Genomic DNA, 18,762 nt, shown 5'->3' with positions numbered 1-18,762 from the left:
AACATTTTTATAAGTAACAACTATATATGATATAAAAAACAACTATCTGAGCACTGAAAAGTGGGGGATAGGAACCAAGGAGATTCTAAAGGGGAACTGAAATTTGAAAGATGGGATTGGTGTGCTTCTCATTTTTAGCTTTTAGTCTAATGGTTGGGGTACCGTTGATACCTAGCAGGGAAATTAAACTCCAAAGAACCAGAAGACAGAGTCAGGGCAATCACAGCCACTGAAAAATGAGAGGGGAAAATCTAGAAAGGGACAGTCAAAGAGCAGCATTTCAAAATCTTTGTCTGGTCCCTAAACCACACATGCTAAATGTAGATTCAAAGCAGCTCAGCTAAGGATAAAAGAACTGAACTGAAGTTGAGCGGATGGGATGCGTAGGAGTTATAATTTTCAGTTTTAGTCCGAACCAAGTTAATTTCTTGCTAAAACAATAAAACAAAAATCAATTTTCCTCAAAGGAATATATTATACTCCAGAGATGCCACAATGTAACATTCACAATGTTTAAGATACAATTCCAAATTACTCAACATAAGAAGAAAATAAACAAAGATCAACCTTGATGACCCAGAAGTTAGAAATACTAGACAAAAATTTAAAGCGATTGTAATAATTATGCTCATAACAAATGGAACAATAAGTAATCTAAGCAGAGAAATAAAAACTATAAGAAAGTGACCATAAAAGAGGATCCAAGATGGCAGTGAATTAGGTAGATGTAACACTAACCTCCTCCTAGGACCAAAGTGGAATTACAACTAACATATAGAATAATCAACCTAAATAACCAACTAAAGACTAGCTGAATAGAAGAAGTTAGAACCAAGGATTTATAGAATAAGCCACACCAAGACTGGTAGGAAGGGCAGAATCACAAAGAGGGCTGGCCCTACTCCCATGGGCAATAGCTGTGATTTCAAATCCAGAGGGATATCTAAGCTGCAAAGCTTTTCCCTGATAAGCGTGGGGTCTTAGCTCCATGCCAGGTTCCCCAACCCAGAACACCAGAGCCAGAAAGAGGTGCCCACGTAACATCTGGCTGTGAAAATCAGCAAGTGTTCTATCTTCCAGGGAGAAACAGGAGTCTGTTAGAGGCACAGTTGCCTTCCTAAAGGACCAAAACACAAAATCTCATTTGAAGCCACTCACCCTGGTCTCTGGTGGAGGGAAGATGGAGCAGACTGGAGTCCTGTGAGGAAGATGGGTTTGTGGCTATGGGGAGAGAGCTGAAGGGACAGCCACCAGGATCCTGGTGCTGAGTCACTTTACCACTCCACAGACACCACTATTCTTGGGTGGAGCACTCCCCTACTTACCACCACATCAGCCTGGGGAAATGTAGTAGCCCCCCACTCTGGGCTCTCTGTTCCCCTCAGCTCACATTCTGCTGAGGAGTCAGCTGCCTGAGCCATGGTATAGAGGTTTGGGAAGACTCAAGGGATGTCAGTGACTGAGTGGTATGGCCACTTCTATCTCTGTCCCCTGAACCTGACTCATGCCTCTCCTTTACAGGAGATATTCTAACCTCCTCTCCAGGTTCCAAGTGGACACACCCTCTCAGCTCTTGGTGGCCCCATCCTACTGAGATCTGGGAAGAATCTGGAGCAGACTGAGTTGTGTGGTTCTGAGGAAGGGGCCACTCTTCTCACCTTCAGCCTGAACAGCAACTCCCACTCATGAGAGATCAACTAGCCTCATCCACCTGACTCGCCACAGCCCCACCCTGTTGATATTGAGCTCCTGGCAGAATCTCTGACAGGCTGAGTTGTGTGGCACTAGAACAGGGGCTATTTTTGCTCACATGCCTCACTGGTGCAGAGCCCTCTTTTTACAAAACCAAATATTGGCCTCTTTAGGCCTGATAAACTCTACTGGCCTCACCCTGACAACCCTGTAATCCTTTCCCAACACAAAGATCTGCAGGCACCTGGTGGGTGGCAATTATACTTGGTATAATCTAAGACATTTGATAAGTTGCCACAAACCCAGGGTTGACACTGAATTTGACCTGTATCAATCCAGTGAACATTACTTGCCCTTATCTGGTGACTCACTGAGAATCTTCCTTGTGCAGCTCAAGTACTGCTCTTTCAGTGACTGAGACTACCAGGCAGCTGGTAAGTGGAGGCAAGCAGAGATAGATCTTGGGGTGCCTTGGGACTTTTGCTGACCTACCCCTGGGTTTGGTGCTGATAAAAGTCAGCCTTCGTCCACAGCTTGGTCCTTCTCATACATGCCCTAGACTAGCAGAGGTAGCCATAAACTGTGGATCACCTTGTAGCTCCAAAAAAGTTATCCAGGGACAGTTACACACAGCATCTGATATTGGCCTGCACCAGAGTTCCTCCTAAGAGGTCCCAGAGCCAACACAGAATAGCCATATTCAGACATTAGAGCAGGTTCCAATTAGCTTCTCAGGTGGCATATCTAGAAAAAGATCTTGGCAGGTACTATAACCCTGCTCAGGCAAATTTCTCTTAGTGTGATCAGCACCTGTACAGTAGCTTGTACACTGTGGTCAGGATTGATTACAACAGTAGGGCCCACATAACCCAGGGATCAGATATAGAATTTTTTAAAAATGGTCATAAGGATGCTCCAGGAACTTAGTGAGAACTTCAACAAGAGACAGCAAAGCATAAAAATGACAGAAACCATAAAAAAGAACTAGTCACAAATGAAGAATACAATATCTGAAATGAAGAATACACTAGAAGGAATAAACAATAGGTTGAATGAAACAGAGGATGGAATCAGAGATTTGGAAGACAAGGTAGTAGAATATACCCAATCAGTGAAACAAAAAGAAAAAAAGAATTTAAAAATGAGGAAAGTTTAAGGTAGTGGTTTCCAACTGCCAATCCATAGACAGGTGTGGGTCCACCAGAAATTTTGTGTAGATACACAAAAGAGGGTGGTTAACTCTTTCACAGATCATTACAAAATTTCTGGTGGATCAGCACCAATCGAAAGAGTTATACTTGAAAACCACTGATTTAAGGGACCTTTAGGTCCCTTAAACATGATGCATAACAACATGAAGCATAACAACATCCACATTATAGGAGAAGAGAGAAAGCAAAAGATTGAGAATCTATTTCAAGAAATAATGATGGAAAACTTTCCTAACTGGTAAAAGAGAAAGACACACAAGTTTAAGAAGTATAGAAAATCTAAAACAGGATGAATCCAAAGAGGCCCACACCAAGACACAGCATAATTAAAATGGTAAAGGTTAAGGACTAAGAGAGAATCTTAAAAGAAGCAAGAGAAAGATAATTTAGTTACCTACACATTAACTCCCATAACACTGACAGCTGATTTTTCAAAAGAAACACTTCATGTTAGGAAGGATTGGCATGAAATATTTAAAGCGCTGAATAGCAAAGACCCACAACCAAAACTACTTTACCCAGCAAAAGTAGCATTTAAAATGGAAAGAGAAATAAAGAGCTTCTTAGGCAAGAAGAAGCTAATGGAGTTCATCACTACCAAACCAGTATTACAAAAAATGTTAAAGGGTTTTTTTTAAAAAAAGAAGAAGAAAAGGAGAAATAAGCAAATAACAACAACAAAAAAAGCAGAAGACCATAGTTATAAAGAACAAACTGGCAATAAATACATACCTGCCACTAATCACTTTAAATGTAAATGGCATAAATGCACTAATCAAAAGGCATAGGATAACGGAATGGATAAGAAAACAATCTCATATACAGTGGTACCTTGAGATACAAACAGACCAACATACGAATTTTTTAAGATCCGAGTTGCAACTTAGTCCATATTTTTGTTTGAGATCCAAGCAAAATTCCGAGATACAAGTCGTGATCCGGGAAGCTGCCGCTAGTTGGTGCGTTGGCTCATGGGTCCAGTATTGGCAGTTTGATATGTGAGTTGACTGACTTACGAGCTCGGTTACAGAACAAGTTAAATTTGTATCTCAAGATACCACTGTGTATGTTGTCTACAAGAGACTTACTTCAGAATGAAACACACACACACTAACATGAAGGGATGAAAAAAGATATTTCATGAAAATGAAAATAAATAAGCTGGGATAGAAATACAAATATCTGACTAAATAGACTAAAACAAAAGCTATAGTAAGAGACAAAGAAGGACATTACATAATGCTAAATCAAACAAGAGGACATAATCCTTGTAAACATTTATATGCCCAAAATAGGAGCACCTAAAAATATAAAGAAAATCTTGATGAACATAAAGGAAGAGATCTACAGCAATATAGTCATAGTATGAGATTTCAACACCTTATTGACACAATGGATAGGTCTTCCACACAGAAAAACAAGTAATAAGTGGCCTTAAATGACATACTACACCAGATGAATTTAATTGGTATCTTCAGAGCATTTCACCAAAAAGCAGCAGAATACATGTTCTTTTCAAGTCCACATGAAACATTTTCTAGGATAGACCACATATTAGAACAAATCTCAATAAATTTAAGAAAATTGCAATCATATCGAGCATCTTCTCTGACCATAATGGTATGAAACTAGAAATCAATCAAAAGAAAAAACCTGAAAACAAAGACATGAAATCTAAATAATATATTACTAAACAATGAATAGGTTAACAGTGAAATCAAAAAGCAATCAAAAGATACCTTGAAAGAAATGAAAATGAGACATAAACAACCCTAAAATCATGGGACACTGAAGCACAGGAGAATTCCTAAAAGAGAACTTTATAGCATTATGGGACTATATTGAGAAACAAGAAAGACCCTGGCTGGTTGGCTCAGTGGATAGAACATCAGCTCAGCATATGAACATCCTGGGTTCAATTCCCAGTCAGAGCACACAAGAAAAGCAACCATCTGCAACCATCTGCTTCTGTCCCCCTCTCTCTCACCCTTCTCTCCCTCTTCCCCTCCCACAGACAGTGGCTCAATTGGTTCAACTACTGACCCCAGATGGAGGTTGCCTGGTGGATCCCAGTTGGGGCTTATGTGGAAATCTGTCATACTATCTCCCCTCCTGTCTCAAAAAAAAAAGAAAGGAAGAAACAAAGAAACAAAGAAATAAGCAAGAAAAAGTATAAATAAACAATCTAATTTTACACTTAAAGGAACTAGAAAAAGGACAATAAACAAAGCCCAAAGTGAGTAAAAGAAAGGAAATAATAAAAATCAGAGAATAAATAAATAAAATAGTCTAAAAAATACAAAAAATCAATAAAACCAAGAGCTAGTTTTTTTAAAAAATAAACAATATTGACAGACCTTTAACTACTAGACTCATTAAGAAAAAACAAAAAGAGGACCCAAATTAATAAAATCAAAAATGAAAGAGGAGCAGTAACAACTGACACCAGGGAAATACAAAAAATTGTAAAAAAAAAAATAATAATAAAGAAAGAAAGAATAAAATAAAGAAAGAAAGAAAAGAAAAAAAATTACAAACAACTATATGCCAACAAGTTGGACAATCTAGATAAACATAAGTTTTCTAAAACCAAATCAGAAAGAATCAGAGAATCCAGACAGATTATAATGAGTGAAATGGAAGCAGTAATCAAAACGTTACAACATACATAAGTTCAGGACCAGTTGGCTTCACAGGTGAATTTTTAGCAAACATTCGAAGAAGAACTAACGCCTATTTTTTGTAAACTATTCCAAAAATCTCCCAAGAAGAGGAAAGGCTCTCAAACTCATTTTATGAGGCTGGCATTATCTTAATTCCAAAACTAAGTAAGAACACTATAAGGAAAAAAAATTATAGGCCCATATCCCTGATAAACCTAGATGCTAAAATCTTCCATAAAATATTAGCAAACTGGACTCAGCAATACATTAAAATGATCATACACCATGAACAAGCTGGGTTTTTTCTAGGGATTCAAGGTTAGTACAATATCTGCTAATTAATAAACATGATACACCATATAAACAAAATGAAGGATAAAATTATAAGATCATATCAATTGATGCAGAAGAAGTATACATTTGATAAAATTTAGCACCCATTTATAATAAAAACTCTAAGAAAGTGGGAACATATTTCCAAATAAATAAAGACCATATATAAAAACCTATATCCAATATCAATAGTCAATTGGCAAAAACTAAAAGTGTTTCCCTAGAGACTGGGAACAAGACAGGAATGTCTGCTTTTACCACTCTTTTTCAACACAGTACTAGAAGTCTCAGACAGAGCAATCAAGCAAGAAGAAAAAATAAAAGGCACCCAAACTGGAAAGGAAGAAGTAAAACTGTCAATTTCCAGATGATATGATACTGTATATACAGAACCCTAAAGATTCTGCCAAAAAACTACTAGAACTAAAAAATGAATTCAGTAAAGTAGCAAGATACAACATAAACGTCCAGAAATTAGTTGCATTTTTATGTAACAATAATAAACTATCAGAAAAGGAAAGTAAGAAAACAATCCCATTTACAATTGCATCAACAACAAAAACTAGAAATAAATTTAACCTAAGAAGTAAAAGACCTGTACTCAGAAAATTATAAGACATTGAAGAAAGAAATTGAAAAAGATACAATAAGAGGAAATATATACTGTACTCATGGATCTAACATCATTAAAATGTTCATATGACCCAAAGCAACATATAGATCCAATGCAATTCCTATCAAGATATCAATGGTGTGTTTCACAGAACTAGAACAAATATTCCTAAAATGTATATGGAACCACAAAAGGTCCTGCATAGCCACAGCAATCTTGAGAAGAACAAATTTGGAGGAATCAAGTTACTTGATATCAAACTATACTACAAGGCTATAGTGATTGAAACATCATGGTATTGACATAAAAATATACAGACACATAGATCAATGGAACAGAATAGAGAGCTCAGAGATAAATCCACTCCTTTATAGTCAATTAATATTTGAGAAAGGATTCAAGAACATACAATGAGGTAAAGACAGTCTATTCATTAAATGGTGCTGGGAAATAGGACAGATATGTGCAAAAAAAAATGAAGTTACATCATACACAAGACTAAACTCAAAATGTATTAAAGATTTAAATATAAGACTCAAAACCATAAAAATCCTAGAAGGAAGCATAGGCAGTAAGGTCTCTGAGATTTCTTAAAGCAATATTTTTTTTCTGGTATGTCTCTTAGGCAAGGGAAACAAAAGAAAAAAAAATAAGCAAATGGTACTACATCAAACTAAAATATTTTTGTACAGCAGAGGAAACCATCAAAAAAATGAAAAGACAACTGCTGAATGGGAGAACATATTACCAGTGATAACATAATAAGGGATTAATATCCAAAATATATAAAGAACTTATACAACTCAACACCAAATAAATAAAATAAATAACCAATCCAATTAAAAAATTGGCAAAGGACCTGAATAGACACATCTCTGTAGAAGACAAGAGATGGCCAATAGACATATGAAAAATGCTCAACATCACTAAGCATCAGAGAAATGCAAATTAAAACCACAATGAGATATCACCTCAAACTTATCAGAATGGCTATTATCAATAAATCAATAAACAACAAGAGTTGAAGAGGATGTGGAGAAAAAGGAACCCTCACACACTGCTGGTGGGAATGCAGATTGGTGCAGCCACTGTGGAAAACAGTATGGAGTTACCTCAAAAAATTAAAAAATAGAACTGCCTTATGACCCAGCAATTCCACTTCTGGGAATTTATCTGAAGAAACTTGAAACACTAATTCATAAGAATATATGCACCCTATGTTCACTGCAGCATTATTGACAATTGGTAGGATTTGGGAGCCGCCAAGTACCCATCAGTAGATGAGTGGATAAAAAAGCTGTTACACATGGAATACCACTGAGTTGTAATAAGTAAGGAAATCTTACCTTTTGAGATAGCATGAATGGACCTGGAGAGCATTATGCTAAACAAGCCTTATTAGAAAAAGACAAGTACTATATGATTTCACTTGTATGTGGGATCTAATGAACAAAACAAACAAAATAGAAACAGACTCATAGATACAGAAAATAGACTGACAGCTTTTGGATGGGAAGGGGGAAGGGTTGGGTGAAAAAGGTGAAAGGATTAAGCCAAAAAAAAACAACTTACCAACATAGACAACAATGTGGTAATTATCAGAGGGAAAGTGAGGTGGAAGGACACAGAAGAGGGTAAAGGGGTGGATAAATAGTGGTAGAAGGAGACTTGACTTTGGTTGATGAACACACAATATATATAGATGATGTGTTATAGCATTATACACCTGAAACCTATATAATTTTATTAATCAATGTTATTCCAATAAATTCAATAAAAATTAAAAGAAAATAATCAAAAACATTTTAGAACTGGACAACTGAAATAAAAATATCACTATATGGACTTAGCAACAAATGGAGAGACAGAAGAAAGAGCCAATGACATCCAGTCTGAAGAATACAGATAGGGAAAAAATTAGAAAGAAATTATTAGAGCCTGACCAGGCAGTGGTGGAGTGGATAGAGCGTCGGACTGGGATGTGGAGGACCCAGGTTTGAGACCCTGAGGTCGCCAGCTTGAGTGTGGGCTCATCTGGTTTGAGCAAGGCTCACCAGCTTGAGCCCAAGGTCACTGGCTTGAGCAAGGGGTGACTCAGTCTGCTGTAGCCCCCTAGTCAAGGCACATATGAGAAAGCAAACAGTGAACAACTAGAAAGCCACAACAAAGAATTGATATTTCTCATCTCTCTTTCTTCCTGTCTGTCTGTCCCTCTCTCTGACTCTTCCTGTCTCTGCCACAAAAAAAAAAAAAAAAAATGATTAGAGTTCCAGTGACCTAAGGGACAATATCAATGGTCTGGCACATAAGTAAATTGAGGTCCTAGGAAGGAGTTGGGAGAACACTAGAATATTCCAGTTTATAAAATTTTAGTGATTTCTTGAACCAGGCATGGGCTGGGATGTGTTAATAAATGCACTCTTACAAACCTGGATTGAGAGGCACATTCAGTGTGAAGCTGATGAAGCTTATATTTTAGACTTCTAACATGCATGTACCCCTTCCCATGCCCTAGCAGTATTTACATATGCACATTTTTAAATTTTTTTATAAGATTTTATAATGTATATATATGTATTTTAAAAGAGACAGCATCTCCCATCTGGAGGCACCTTTTACTCTTAAGGCGCACATTTCTGAGATCAGATAGGATTTCTCCACTGCTATGGCTTTTCATTGTTTCATTTCACACTTAGTGTAAAAATAGGTATCATTTTTCTATTAATTACTTATTAAAATATTTTTGATATATTGGGGTATATATTAAAATTATTTTACCTATTTTACTTTTTTAATGTAGCTACTAGAAAAATGCAACTATAGATGTGTCTTGCTTATATTTCTACTGAACTGCACTGACTAGCGGCATTGTTATCAGGTTGCTGGGGTCCCCGTCAGAGCTTCCAACAGTCCAGATGTGGAAAAAGCTGATTTTGTGGGGTAAATAGTGAAAACCCTTTGAGCTCTAACTCACTCCATTTATATTCACTAGAAAAGATCTGGTCTGTTTGGCTACAGGTTACAGCTATTGTGTCACAGTATGTGACTCACATACTGGAAAATAGATGGGTAACACACACCTTTGGGCCTTACCAAATGGGAAAGTATATTTTAGAAAGGGCAGAGAGAATCTTTGAGAGGTGAAGTTAGTATTGCATGAGTAAGGTCCAGAGAAGGTAAAATCTTAACTTTCTCAATTTCCAGATACCAGATCCTGTCTGGATCTGACCCACAAGTGCTGATGTTTATGATGCACTGAATAAACAAGTCTGTGGCCTTCCAACTCAACATGTGGTCTGAATGCCAACACATCAGCACCACGTGGGAGCCTTTTAGAAATGCAGAACCGCAGGCCCCAGTCCAGCCCCATGAAATCAGAATCTGTGTTTTAACAGGATCCCCAGGTGATGTGTCTGAGAAGCACTTTCTATGAGGTCCAGGTCTCAATGCGAAAGCATAATTAACTTTTCATGAAATCATCTTTGATTCAAAACCCTGTAGCTCAGCAGCAGATAGTTGACTGAGTAATCCAAGTATAGCCTACCTACACTCTGATTTCCAACAAGCCAAACCCTCTTATAGCTGCTCGAACATTTTCTGTTCAGGGGTGTGATTGCACTACATACCTTCATTGCACTGCAGACTCTTCCAGCCTGTGGCGCAGGAACACCCATAGGGGTCTGGGAGACAGAACACATAGGACTTGCATCCCTCCGGTCCACTACACCTCTCTTTACAAGTTCTGCCAAATGTGTGCAGTTCACAAGCTTTAGGGGGAGAAAAAGATGATTAAGAGTCAAATATGCAACCCTTTCAAATGCATAATTCTTCTTTTAAAGGGTCTCTCCTAGACCACTGAACATAAAAAATAATCCAATCTCAGTCATGGCATCGGCAGAGTGAACACATCCTGAAAGCCTATTTTACAGACAATAAAACTGCCTTCTGGGGAGAATATCAGAGCCACAACCCACAGTTACGCAAGTGTGTGCAGCACAGACTTAGGGGGTGCCATTCACATCATAGATGTTGTAGACTTGTTTGTGTTGTAACTTTCTAGTAGTTGACAGTAAAAAGCCTTCCTTTAGGAAAGGCGTCTTTTTTTCATTCACACGTATGCCTAACCAGAAACCATCTAACTTCCATTTCCAACTCTGTCCCAATATAAAACTCTAGAGCCAGTGATGTCTTTTTAAATCCACAACTTACTCATCAAGTCCTCTTGACTCACCCTTCTCACACGTTCTCCCCATAAACCCAGGGGGGCAGATGCACTCCCCAGTATCCTCATGGCAGACACCACTGTTCACGCAGGCAGTGCAGACACGGTTACAGTCAGGGCCCCACTTCTGAGCTTCACATCCTTTTGTCAAGGAAAACAAGGCTGTGGTAAGTAAAGGACATTGACAACAAACCTGCTACCTGTCAGTCATTTCAGTGGACCCTAGTGAGTGAATATAAATAAAATAAAATCTCTACTTTTAAAAAGCTAATAGTCAAATGTGGGAAACAGATATGTTAACAGAAAATAATGATAAAAACAAGGACAAAAAAAAGCACCTATTCCTGCATTGGAGATGGGAGAGGGCATAAAGGAAGGCTTCCCAGAGGAGGTGGTACATGAGATGAATCTGCAGGAACACCTGAATAGTAAAAAAGATGGGACTGTAGAATGTGTTCCAGGTGGAGGCAAGGCCAAAAGGAGCTGCAGGTGTGATTAAAGACTGGCGCAGTGGTTTCCAAGTGCAATCCTTAATCAGCAGCATCTCCATTACCCAAGAGACTATTAGACATGCAAATCTCAGATTCCCCACCCATGAGCTCCTGATGAGAAACTCTGGTGGTGGTCTAGCAACCATGCTTAACAAGCTTTCCAGATGATTCTGATACAGCGAGAGTTTGAGTATTTAGAGTATGTGGAGAAGGGATATGGTTTAAAAGAGAAGCAGAAACTAGTAGCATCCACCCATTTTTCAGATAGAAAACATAAAAAGTGAAACAAATATACAAGAGTAGTAAAATGCTTCTAGATTCATATTTCCTGGCTACTTCTCTCCAGCACTAGGTGACTTTAGATTATTAATTAGGGCCCTGGCCAATTGGCTCAGTGGTACAGTATCTACTTGGCATATTGAAGTCGATTCCCAGTAAGGGCACACAGGAGAGGCTACCATCTGCGTCTCCTCCCCTCCACTTCCCCTTCTCTCTTCTGTTCTCTCTCTCTCCCACAGCCATGGCTTGATTTATTCAAGCACATTGGCTCCAGGCACTGAGGATGGCTCCATAGAGCCTCCACCTCAGGTGCTAAAAATAGCTTGGTTGCGAGCAGCCTCAGATGGGCAAAGCATCGACTCTAGCTGGGGGTTTCCAGGTGGATCCTGGTCGGGGGGCATGCAGGAGTCTGTCTCTGTATCTCCCCTACTCTCACTTAAAAATTTAAAAATAAAATAAAATTTTAAAAAACGATTGTTAATTAGGTCTATGGATACCTTCTGATATAGGGAAAATCCAGGGGGGTTGGGGTGATCTTTGTGGTCAGGAGTTTTATTTAACTTTTCTTCTGAGTATCACTGTCCCTGAATGTTAGTTTCATGATGGTTAAGCTTGGAACTGTGCCTATAGCTGATGTCACCCTGTAATTTCTTTGGCAAGAGCTCCTGGTTATCAGTATTTTCTCTAAAATAATCAGAGAGACTGTCAACACAGACCTTTTCTTACAGGCTTCCAGTTACTAGATAACGCTACAAAATGTCTAAAAGCTAATATTTATATGCCTTAATATATAAAGGGAAAAATGGTTTTGCACAACTACTGATTTCTGAAGAGCCTGACCACAAGCTGTTTGCACCTGGCGAAGAGCAATGAGGGCACACACTGGAGAAGGAAACAGGCTTCCTTCCACATCAAATATGTCTCTAGCCCTGTGCCGATCTGGAGACCTGTCCACACCACTGGTGTCCTCCACACCACTTCCTGGGGAGGGGAGAGAATAGAGGTCAAGGGAATAATCAGGATGATCTTTTAGGCATAGAGAAGTCAGAAAAAGAGGGGGTTTTTTATAAGCAACAAATGTGCAACTAGGTTTTCTTATTTTATTTTCATCAAAAGCCTCATGGTTTGTGTGTCAGGAAACCACAAACCACATATTCATGGCATGCAGAGAGAAATCCTATAAGCTTAGTGCTTGTGAGGAATACTGTCAGGGAGAGAACTGATACTGAAAAGAAATTTCATGCACATAAACCAGTGTGGTTTTGTAATACACAGGCTTTAAGCACTGACAATTCCTAGGCTTCAGTTCATTCTGGAGAGAGACATCCTACAGTTATGAGGAATGAACGAATGTATGAATATCAGAAAGGTTATACTGGGGGGAAATACTTTTAAATGGGATTATACCCAAACTCAAATTTCTTAGAATGATTTTAGATATTAGCTATGATACTAAACAGTTTCATTGAAATACTCCCAAGAGGAAAAGAGAATAAACATGTGCTCCTAGCAGTCTGAGAAAGAGACCAGACCACTTGAATATCAACATGTGCTTAAAGTCTTTCGCTTTATCTTAAAAGTTCAGGTGAGTTTTAATAACTAGTCTATGCTAAGTCATTTTTAAATAGCTCTAAACTTTTTTTACTATATATCAAATTCTGAGGTTTCTGATGCTGCTGGAAAACCCACCATTTACCCAAGACTCTGAGCACCATGATACATGGTGCTATAATAGACTGAAGAGAAACAATCTAAGAAATGAATATAAATTGTGTCCTTGCCATTCAGACTTTCCATGAGTGTAGTGGAATAAAAGGGGATTTTACCTGCCTAAACTAAATGAACCACACTTTATGCTTTTATTGTCATATTGCAATATCTGTTTATCTGTTTATGTAAGTACCTGCTCTAATTGGGAATTATTCAGCAGACAGTGGCTCATCTTATTATCTATATTCTCAACATCAGTACAATGCCTGATGTAGTAATAATCAACACATACCTGCTGAATGAATAAATGAACAAATGAATATAATGCAAAGCAAAACAAATACTCTTCATGGGTTAGGGATCCCACTCACTAGAGGAATGACAAAGCATCCCAAATACTTGACCTGAATCCTGCGTATTTAATATCATGAATATTTGGAATAGCTGGAGAAATTCAGGGAAAATGCTTTTGCTTTATACAGGTCAACTTCTTGTAAAAACTACTGGTGATGGTTACTCCCCACTTTGACAGTTATAATGGGGTGGAACGTAGTTTGCACTAGTTTTAACTCTTGCATTTTTCAAACCTGAAAATAGAAGTCACATTTGAAAGTTAAATGATCTGGAAAGTGTGGGATTTACAGGAGTCTTAACGTTTAACCAGATATTAGACCAAACCAGAAGGCCTACCTCATCCCCCTATAGGACACCTATCGGGAGACTGCCCAGCTCACTGTGATTTTGCCTTTGTAGGGGAATGGTGCTGCTATTCAAGTGTGAGGTCCTAGTGCCTGAACTGTAGTATGTTGCTTCACCCTTATCTATACCTTGTTGGTCTGAGCCTAGATGAATAGTCATCTAACATATGTTAGACCAATTTTATTCTTTATTGTTGGAATTCAAAACTTGGAAATAAAAACATCATAGAAGCTAAGTCAGGGTAATGGTAGGCAGCATCCTAGAGAGAAAGTCTACTCTCCCCCACCAGTGCTGAGCCCCAAATCCTCCCTGGAGCCTATCTATTCTGAAAAGTTGCTTGCCAGCTTTTCCATTAGTTTTCTAAGCATCTTTAGTATACTTCCAACCAATTCCTGGTTCTTGCTTCAATAGCCAGAATCAGTTTATTACTAAAAGTCCTGGCCCTGGCTGGTTGGCTCAGTGGTAGAGCGTCGGCCTGGCATGCAGGAGTCCCAGGTTCAATTCCCGGCCAGGGCACACAGGAGAAGCGCCCATCTGCTTCTCCACCCCTCCCCTTCTCCTTCCTCTCGGTCTCTCTCTTCCCCTCCTGCAGCCGAGGCTCCATTGGAGCAGAGTTTGCCTGGGTGCTGGGATGGCTCTGTGGCCTCTGCCTCAGGCGCTAGAATGGCTCTGATTGCGGCAGAGCGATGCCCCAGATGGGCAGAGCATCGCCCCCTGGTGGGCATGCCAGGTGGATCCCGGTCAGGCGCATGCAGGAGTCTGTCTGACTGCCTCCCCATTTCCAACTTCAGAAAAATACAAAAAAAATAATAATAAAATAAAAATAAAAGTCCTAACAACTATACCATCACAAATGGTGGCCTCTCAGTCACTTACTCCGGACTATCAGCCTGGTGAAGGCCGAGGTGAAGAGGTTTCCTCCTATGTACCTGGCCGAGTACACTCCTGCATCCTGGGGCTGAGCATGAGGCAGATGCACTTCTAAGATGTCGGGTACTTCGTGCCGGGGCACAGAATGGATGAAAGAGCCTAGTAAAGAAGGAGAGTAGACAATAAAGGGTCACACTCAAACACTCCAGTATCCTTGTGTGGCTCCTCTAATTGATCAGCTTTCCATCACCTTATAGAAAATGTGCTCCACATGTTGAATGTGGGAGAAGAATGAAAAGGTCGAATTGCTCCATGTTCTCCCAACATTCGACAAAGGTGATCGAGCAGATAGTCTATTAGTCTATGGCAGGGGTCCCCAAATTTTTTACACAGGGGGCTAGTTCACTGTCCCTCTGACCGTTGGAGGGCCAGACTATTAAAAAACTATGAACAAATCCCTATGCACACTGCACATATCTTAAAGTAAAAAACAAAACAGGAAAAAATACAATATTTAAAATAAAGAACAAGTAAATTTAAATCAACAAACTGACCAGTATTTCAATGGGAACTATAGGCCTGCTTTTGACTAATGAGATGGTCAATGTGCTCCTCTCACTGACCACCAATGAAAGAGGTGCCCCTTCCGGAAGTGCGGCGGGGGCCGTAGTTTGGAAACCCCTGGTCTATGGGACCTACTGCCAAACACAAGAAGATGGGGTTAGGCTAAAGTCTTATCTTCTGCAGGGAGAGGTTAACAGAAACATCTGGATGGGAAATGTCAGGTAACCCTGCCAACTAACCAATTACAGAAGACACCTAGAACTACTACTACAATGGAAGTTCTATCCATCCACAGAACTCAGAATAGTCCCCAGCAATATTTCAGCTGGATCAGGCAACTGCCACCAAGTGGTGCCAAACCATAGTTGGACAGAGACAGATTGGGGTCGCACAGTTAAGACTCCAGAATGATTGCCAGTTGGCTTTCCAGGCTCACTCTGGTCACTTCTTAACTTTGCATTCAAACAAGCAAACATTTTACATGGCAGAATTTGGAACTCCACTGACCACAACAGAATAGAGTTTCTTGTATATTTATAATTCACATTGTACATTCATAAATGTATAATGCAGGTAAATTCCTATACATATATAAATCTGTAATTTACTTGATTAAGTCACCAAACACATTGCTTAAGAGAGCTTCTATCACATAATTTGACTAGCTTGCATCATAGCAGCTTTCTTCCAAACATCTGCTCCTAGGACGGAATAAGATAATGACCCAATATGATTGTGCTATCTGATGTCTCACAACACAGTGTTAACAGGAAACAAAACAACTACTCACCATTTTTGTAAATTACTGCATCTTCTTCTTTAATCAACTCCTTTTTGAAAGATATGTTCACATTATCTCCTCTGTCTACCGTCATAGTTAAAGTAGCTGGTAGGAAGGAAGCTTTTAAAAGAGAGAGAGAGAGAGAAAACAAATGAGAAAATGAGTTCACATATTTCCTCCAGAAGCAACTAAACTTTGAACTTCAGATGAGAACTGGCATTGGGCAGAGTCAGCTGGTTTTCATGATATGAAAAACCGTGGTGGCTAATGGGTTTTAACCTCTCTTAAGGTTAGTTTTTGAAGACTCTGATGAAAGAAACGGTTATTTCCTCTGTGAAAATGTAAATGTATACACATGACATAATATGCACATTTTTCTCTGTGCAACTAGCTGGGGTGGTGAAGAATTTGTGTTGATTAATATCTATTACCAAACTAAAACCTGTTATTAACTATAAACTATGATAACTAGGAATCTGAATCCTTCTCCAATCCCTAGGAAGTTTCCTCAAAGTGAAATAAAATATGAATAGCCGGACATTTGCCAAATGGCTTTTCCCTTTGTCCTTCTCAGTTGCTGTTGCTCCAAGTAATTCTCATTGCTGTAGAATGCCCCAAGCATTTCTCAAACGGAATCAGTACAATGCTGCACTTATTAGTAATGGTGTGAATATTGGAATATTGAAGAATAAGGCAATGATGGGATCCAATATTTTGCCTTGTATCCTTTAGTTATCTATATAGAGTGTTTGCAGGTGTTCCTATAAAAATAATACAATGATTAATAAATAATAATGCAAGAATAAACTCTGTGTTTCACATAGTCACAACTGTAAACTTACTTTTGCCACACCCTCTATATGAGCTGACATAGACATGGGACTGGAGTACTGAGATGAAAAATGGAGAAGTTATTGTATATTTGGCTTATGAAATTATTTTGGAAACTTCTGCCTCTATGTTAAGGTTAGAACAAAACATTGCCTGAGTTCCTTGATTTATGGGACAAGATGTATGAACAAAACCATCTAACATTCTCCAAGCTACAACAGTTTCTGAATTCCTTTAACTTATATTATAATCTGCAGAGAACCACAACTACAAGAACAGGGGGATTATATCTAGGCTTTAAGTGAAGCCAATTTTTTAAATTCCAACTTTACTGAGGTACAATTGGCATATAAGTTAAGCCAACATAAAAATGTAAGGATAACCAGTAAAAAGAGAGAAAAGGAATATATAACTTTCCTAAATATGGAGGGCAGGAAAAATGGAAGTAAAGAAAAGACATAAAAGGAGAAATAAAACACACAAAGAAAAACCATGACTTACAGAAAAGACAGAATAAGATGGCATAAGTCAGGACAGATATATGAGAAAATACAGAGATTCTCAGAATAAATTAAATATGTAATATGTAAATATATACTCTTCTCATGAACTATATAGTAAGCATAATGACATATAAGATTGAGAATAAAGGGATAGAAAATATAAGTACTGCACTAATAACTAAAAAAAAGCTGATACTGCAATATTTTTATCAGAATAAAAATGTATTCTAAAGCCAAAACAAAATTTTAGGGATAAAGTTGGTCTTTATATAATGCAAAACAGGATAATCCACCAGGTGAATTAAATAATCCTGAATTTGTACACACACCTAACAACAGAGCTTTAAAACCCACAAAACAAAAACTTACAGAACTAAACAAAGTGACAAATTCACAAGCATTAAAGAAACACTCAGAAACTGATTAATCAAACAAATCAAAAACTAGTAAGGAGAAATACAGATTTGAACAACACAATTAAAGGTCTGTTGGCTATTCATGGACTGCTGTACATAGCTATCTGAATACATGTTATTTTGAAGCATATTGCCTCGCTATTAACCCACAAAATACAATCTCTGTAAATAATGAAGAATCAATATCCTATAGAATAAATCCTCTGATTAGAATATACCTAAAATAGAAATCAATGGCAAAGCAACCTGTACTAAAGTCTGAATCCCTATAGAGAGGCTTTTGGATGGATGACTTGAGAAGCTGACTAAATGCTCAGAGAGCTACCCTGTGAAGACAGAGATGCCCTCTGAGCCACCCCTAGGATTCAGTTTGTCTGTTTGTTCTCTTTTTCTGTTGACCCAGGCAAGGTGCCCTGCCAAGACTCCCACATAAACGCCTTGGTGCAGATGGTGACATGGGCAAACCCAGAGAGACAATGCTCTCGATCAAAGGGTGCTGCGACCCTGTGATAAGACAGTCCTGGGCTTGGGATTCCCATCTGCCATTTACTGGGCCTCTTTGAGCAAGTTACTTAACCTCTGAACATCACGGGATCCTCGTTTGTAATTTGGAAGTAAAAATATTTACCTTAAAATGTTGTTAGGGACACTAAGTCATATATGCCCAGCCCCTTAATGCTTAGAAGAGGTCAGTATCCTTCCCAAATATAAATAAAGGGCAGCATTGCTGTGCTGACATCTGCAATACAGACGGATGTGTATGCAGCTTTTTCAACAGGCCTGAAATGCACCAACCGGGAGGGAAGGCTGCTGGGCCTGGGCTGGGGGTGGGCGGGGCTCCCTCTCACCCTGACAGAGGGCTCCATTTAGCCAGCCTCCCCTGT

At 38.8% G+C, this 18,762-nt stretch overlaps 1 protein-coding gene across 2 annotated transcripts in view; it reads right to left on the bottom strand.

Annotated features, from left to right (window-relative positions):
* The window catches only part of TEK (TEK receptor tyrosine kinase), a 135,689-nt gene that overhangs the window by 52,694 nt on the left and 64,233 nt on the right, over positions 1–18,762 (bottom strand). For both annotated transcript variants that reach the window (XM_066368285.1, XM_066368284.1), the window contains exons 3-6: positions 16,138–16,248; positions 14,790–14,942; positions 10,744–10,875; positions 10,139–10,279 (exon numbers count right to left, since the gene is read on the bottom strand). In XM_066368285.1, the coding sequence (XP_066224382.1) occupies positions 10,139–10,279; positions 10,744–10,875; positions 14,790–14,942; positions 16,138–16,248 (537 nt within the window). The remainder of the gene's footprint in view (positions 1–10,138; positions 10,280–10,743; positions 10,876–14,789; positions 14,943–16,137; positions 16,249–18,762) is intronic.

Source organism: Saccopteryx leptura, chromosome 2 (assembly GCF_036850995.1).
Source record: "Saccopteryx leptura isolate mSacLep1 chromosome 2, mSacLep1_pri_phased_curated, whole genome shotgun sequence".
Lineage (NCBI taxonomy): Eukaryota > Metazoa > Chordata > Mammalia > Chiroptera > Emballonuridae > Saccopteryx > Saccopteryx leptura.
Note: the sequence above shows the minus strand (reverse complement) of the source record. Positions and strands in the feature narration are given on the sequence as shown.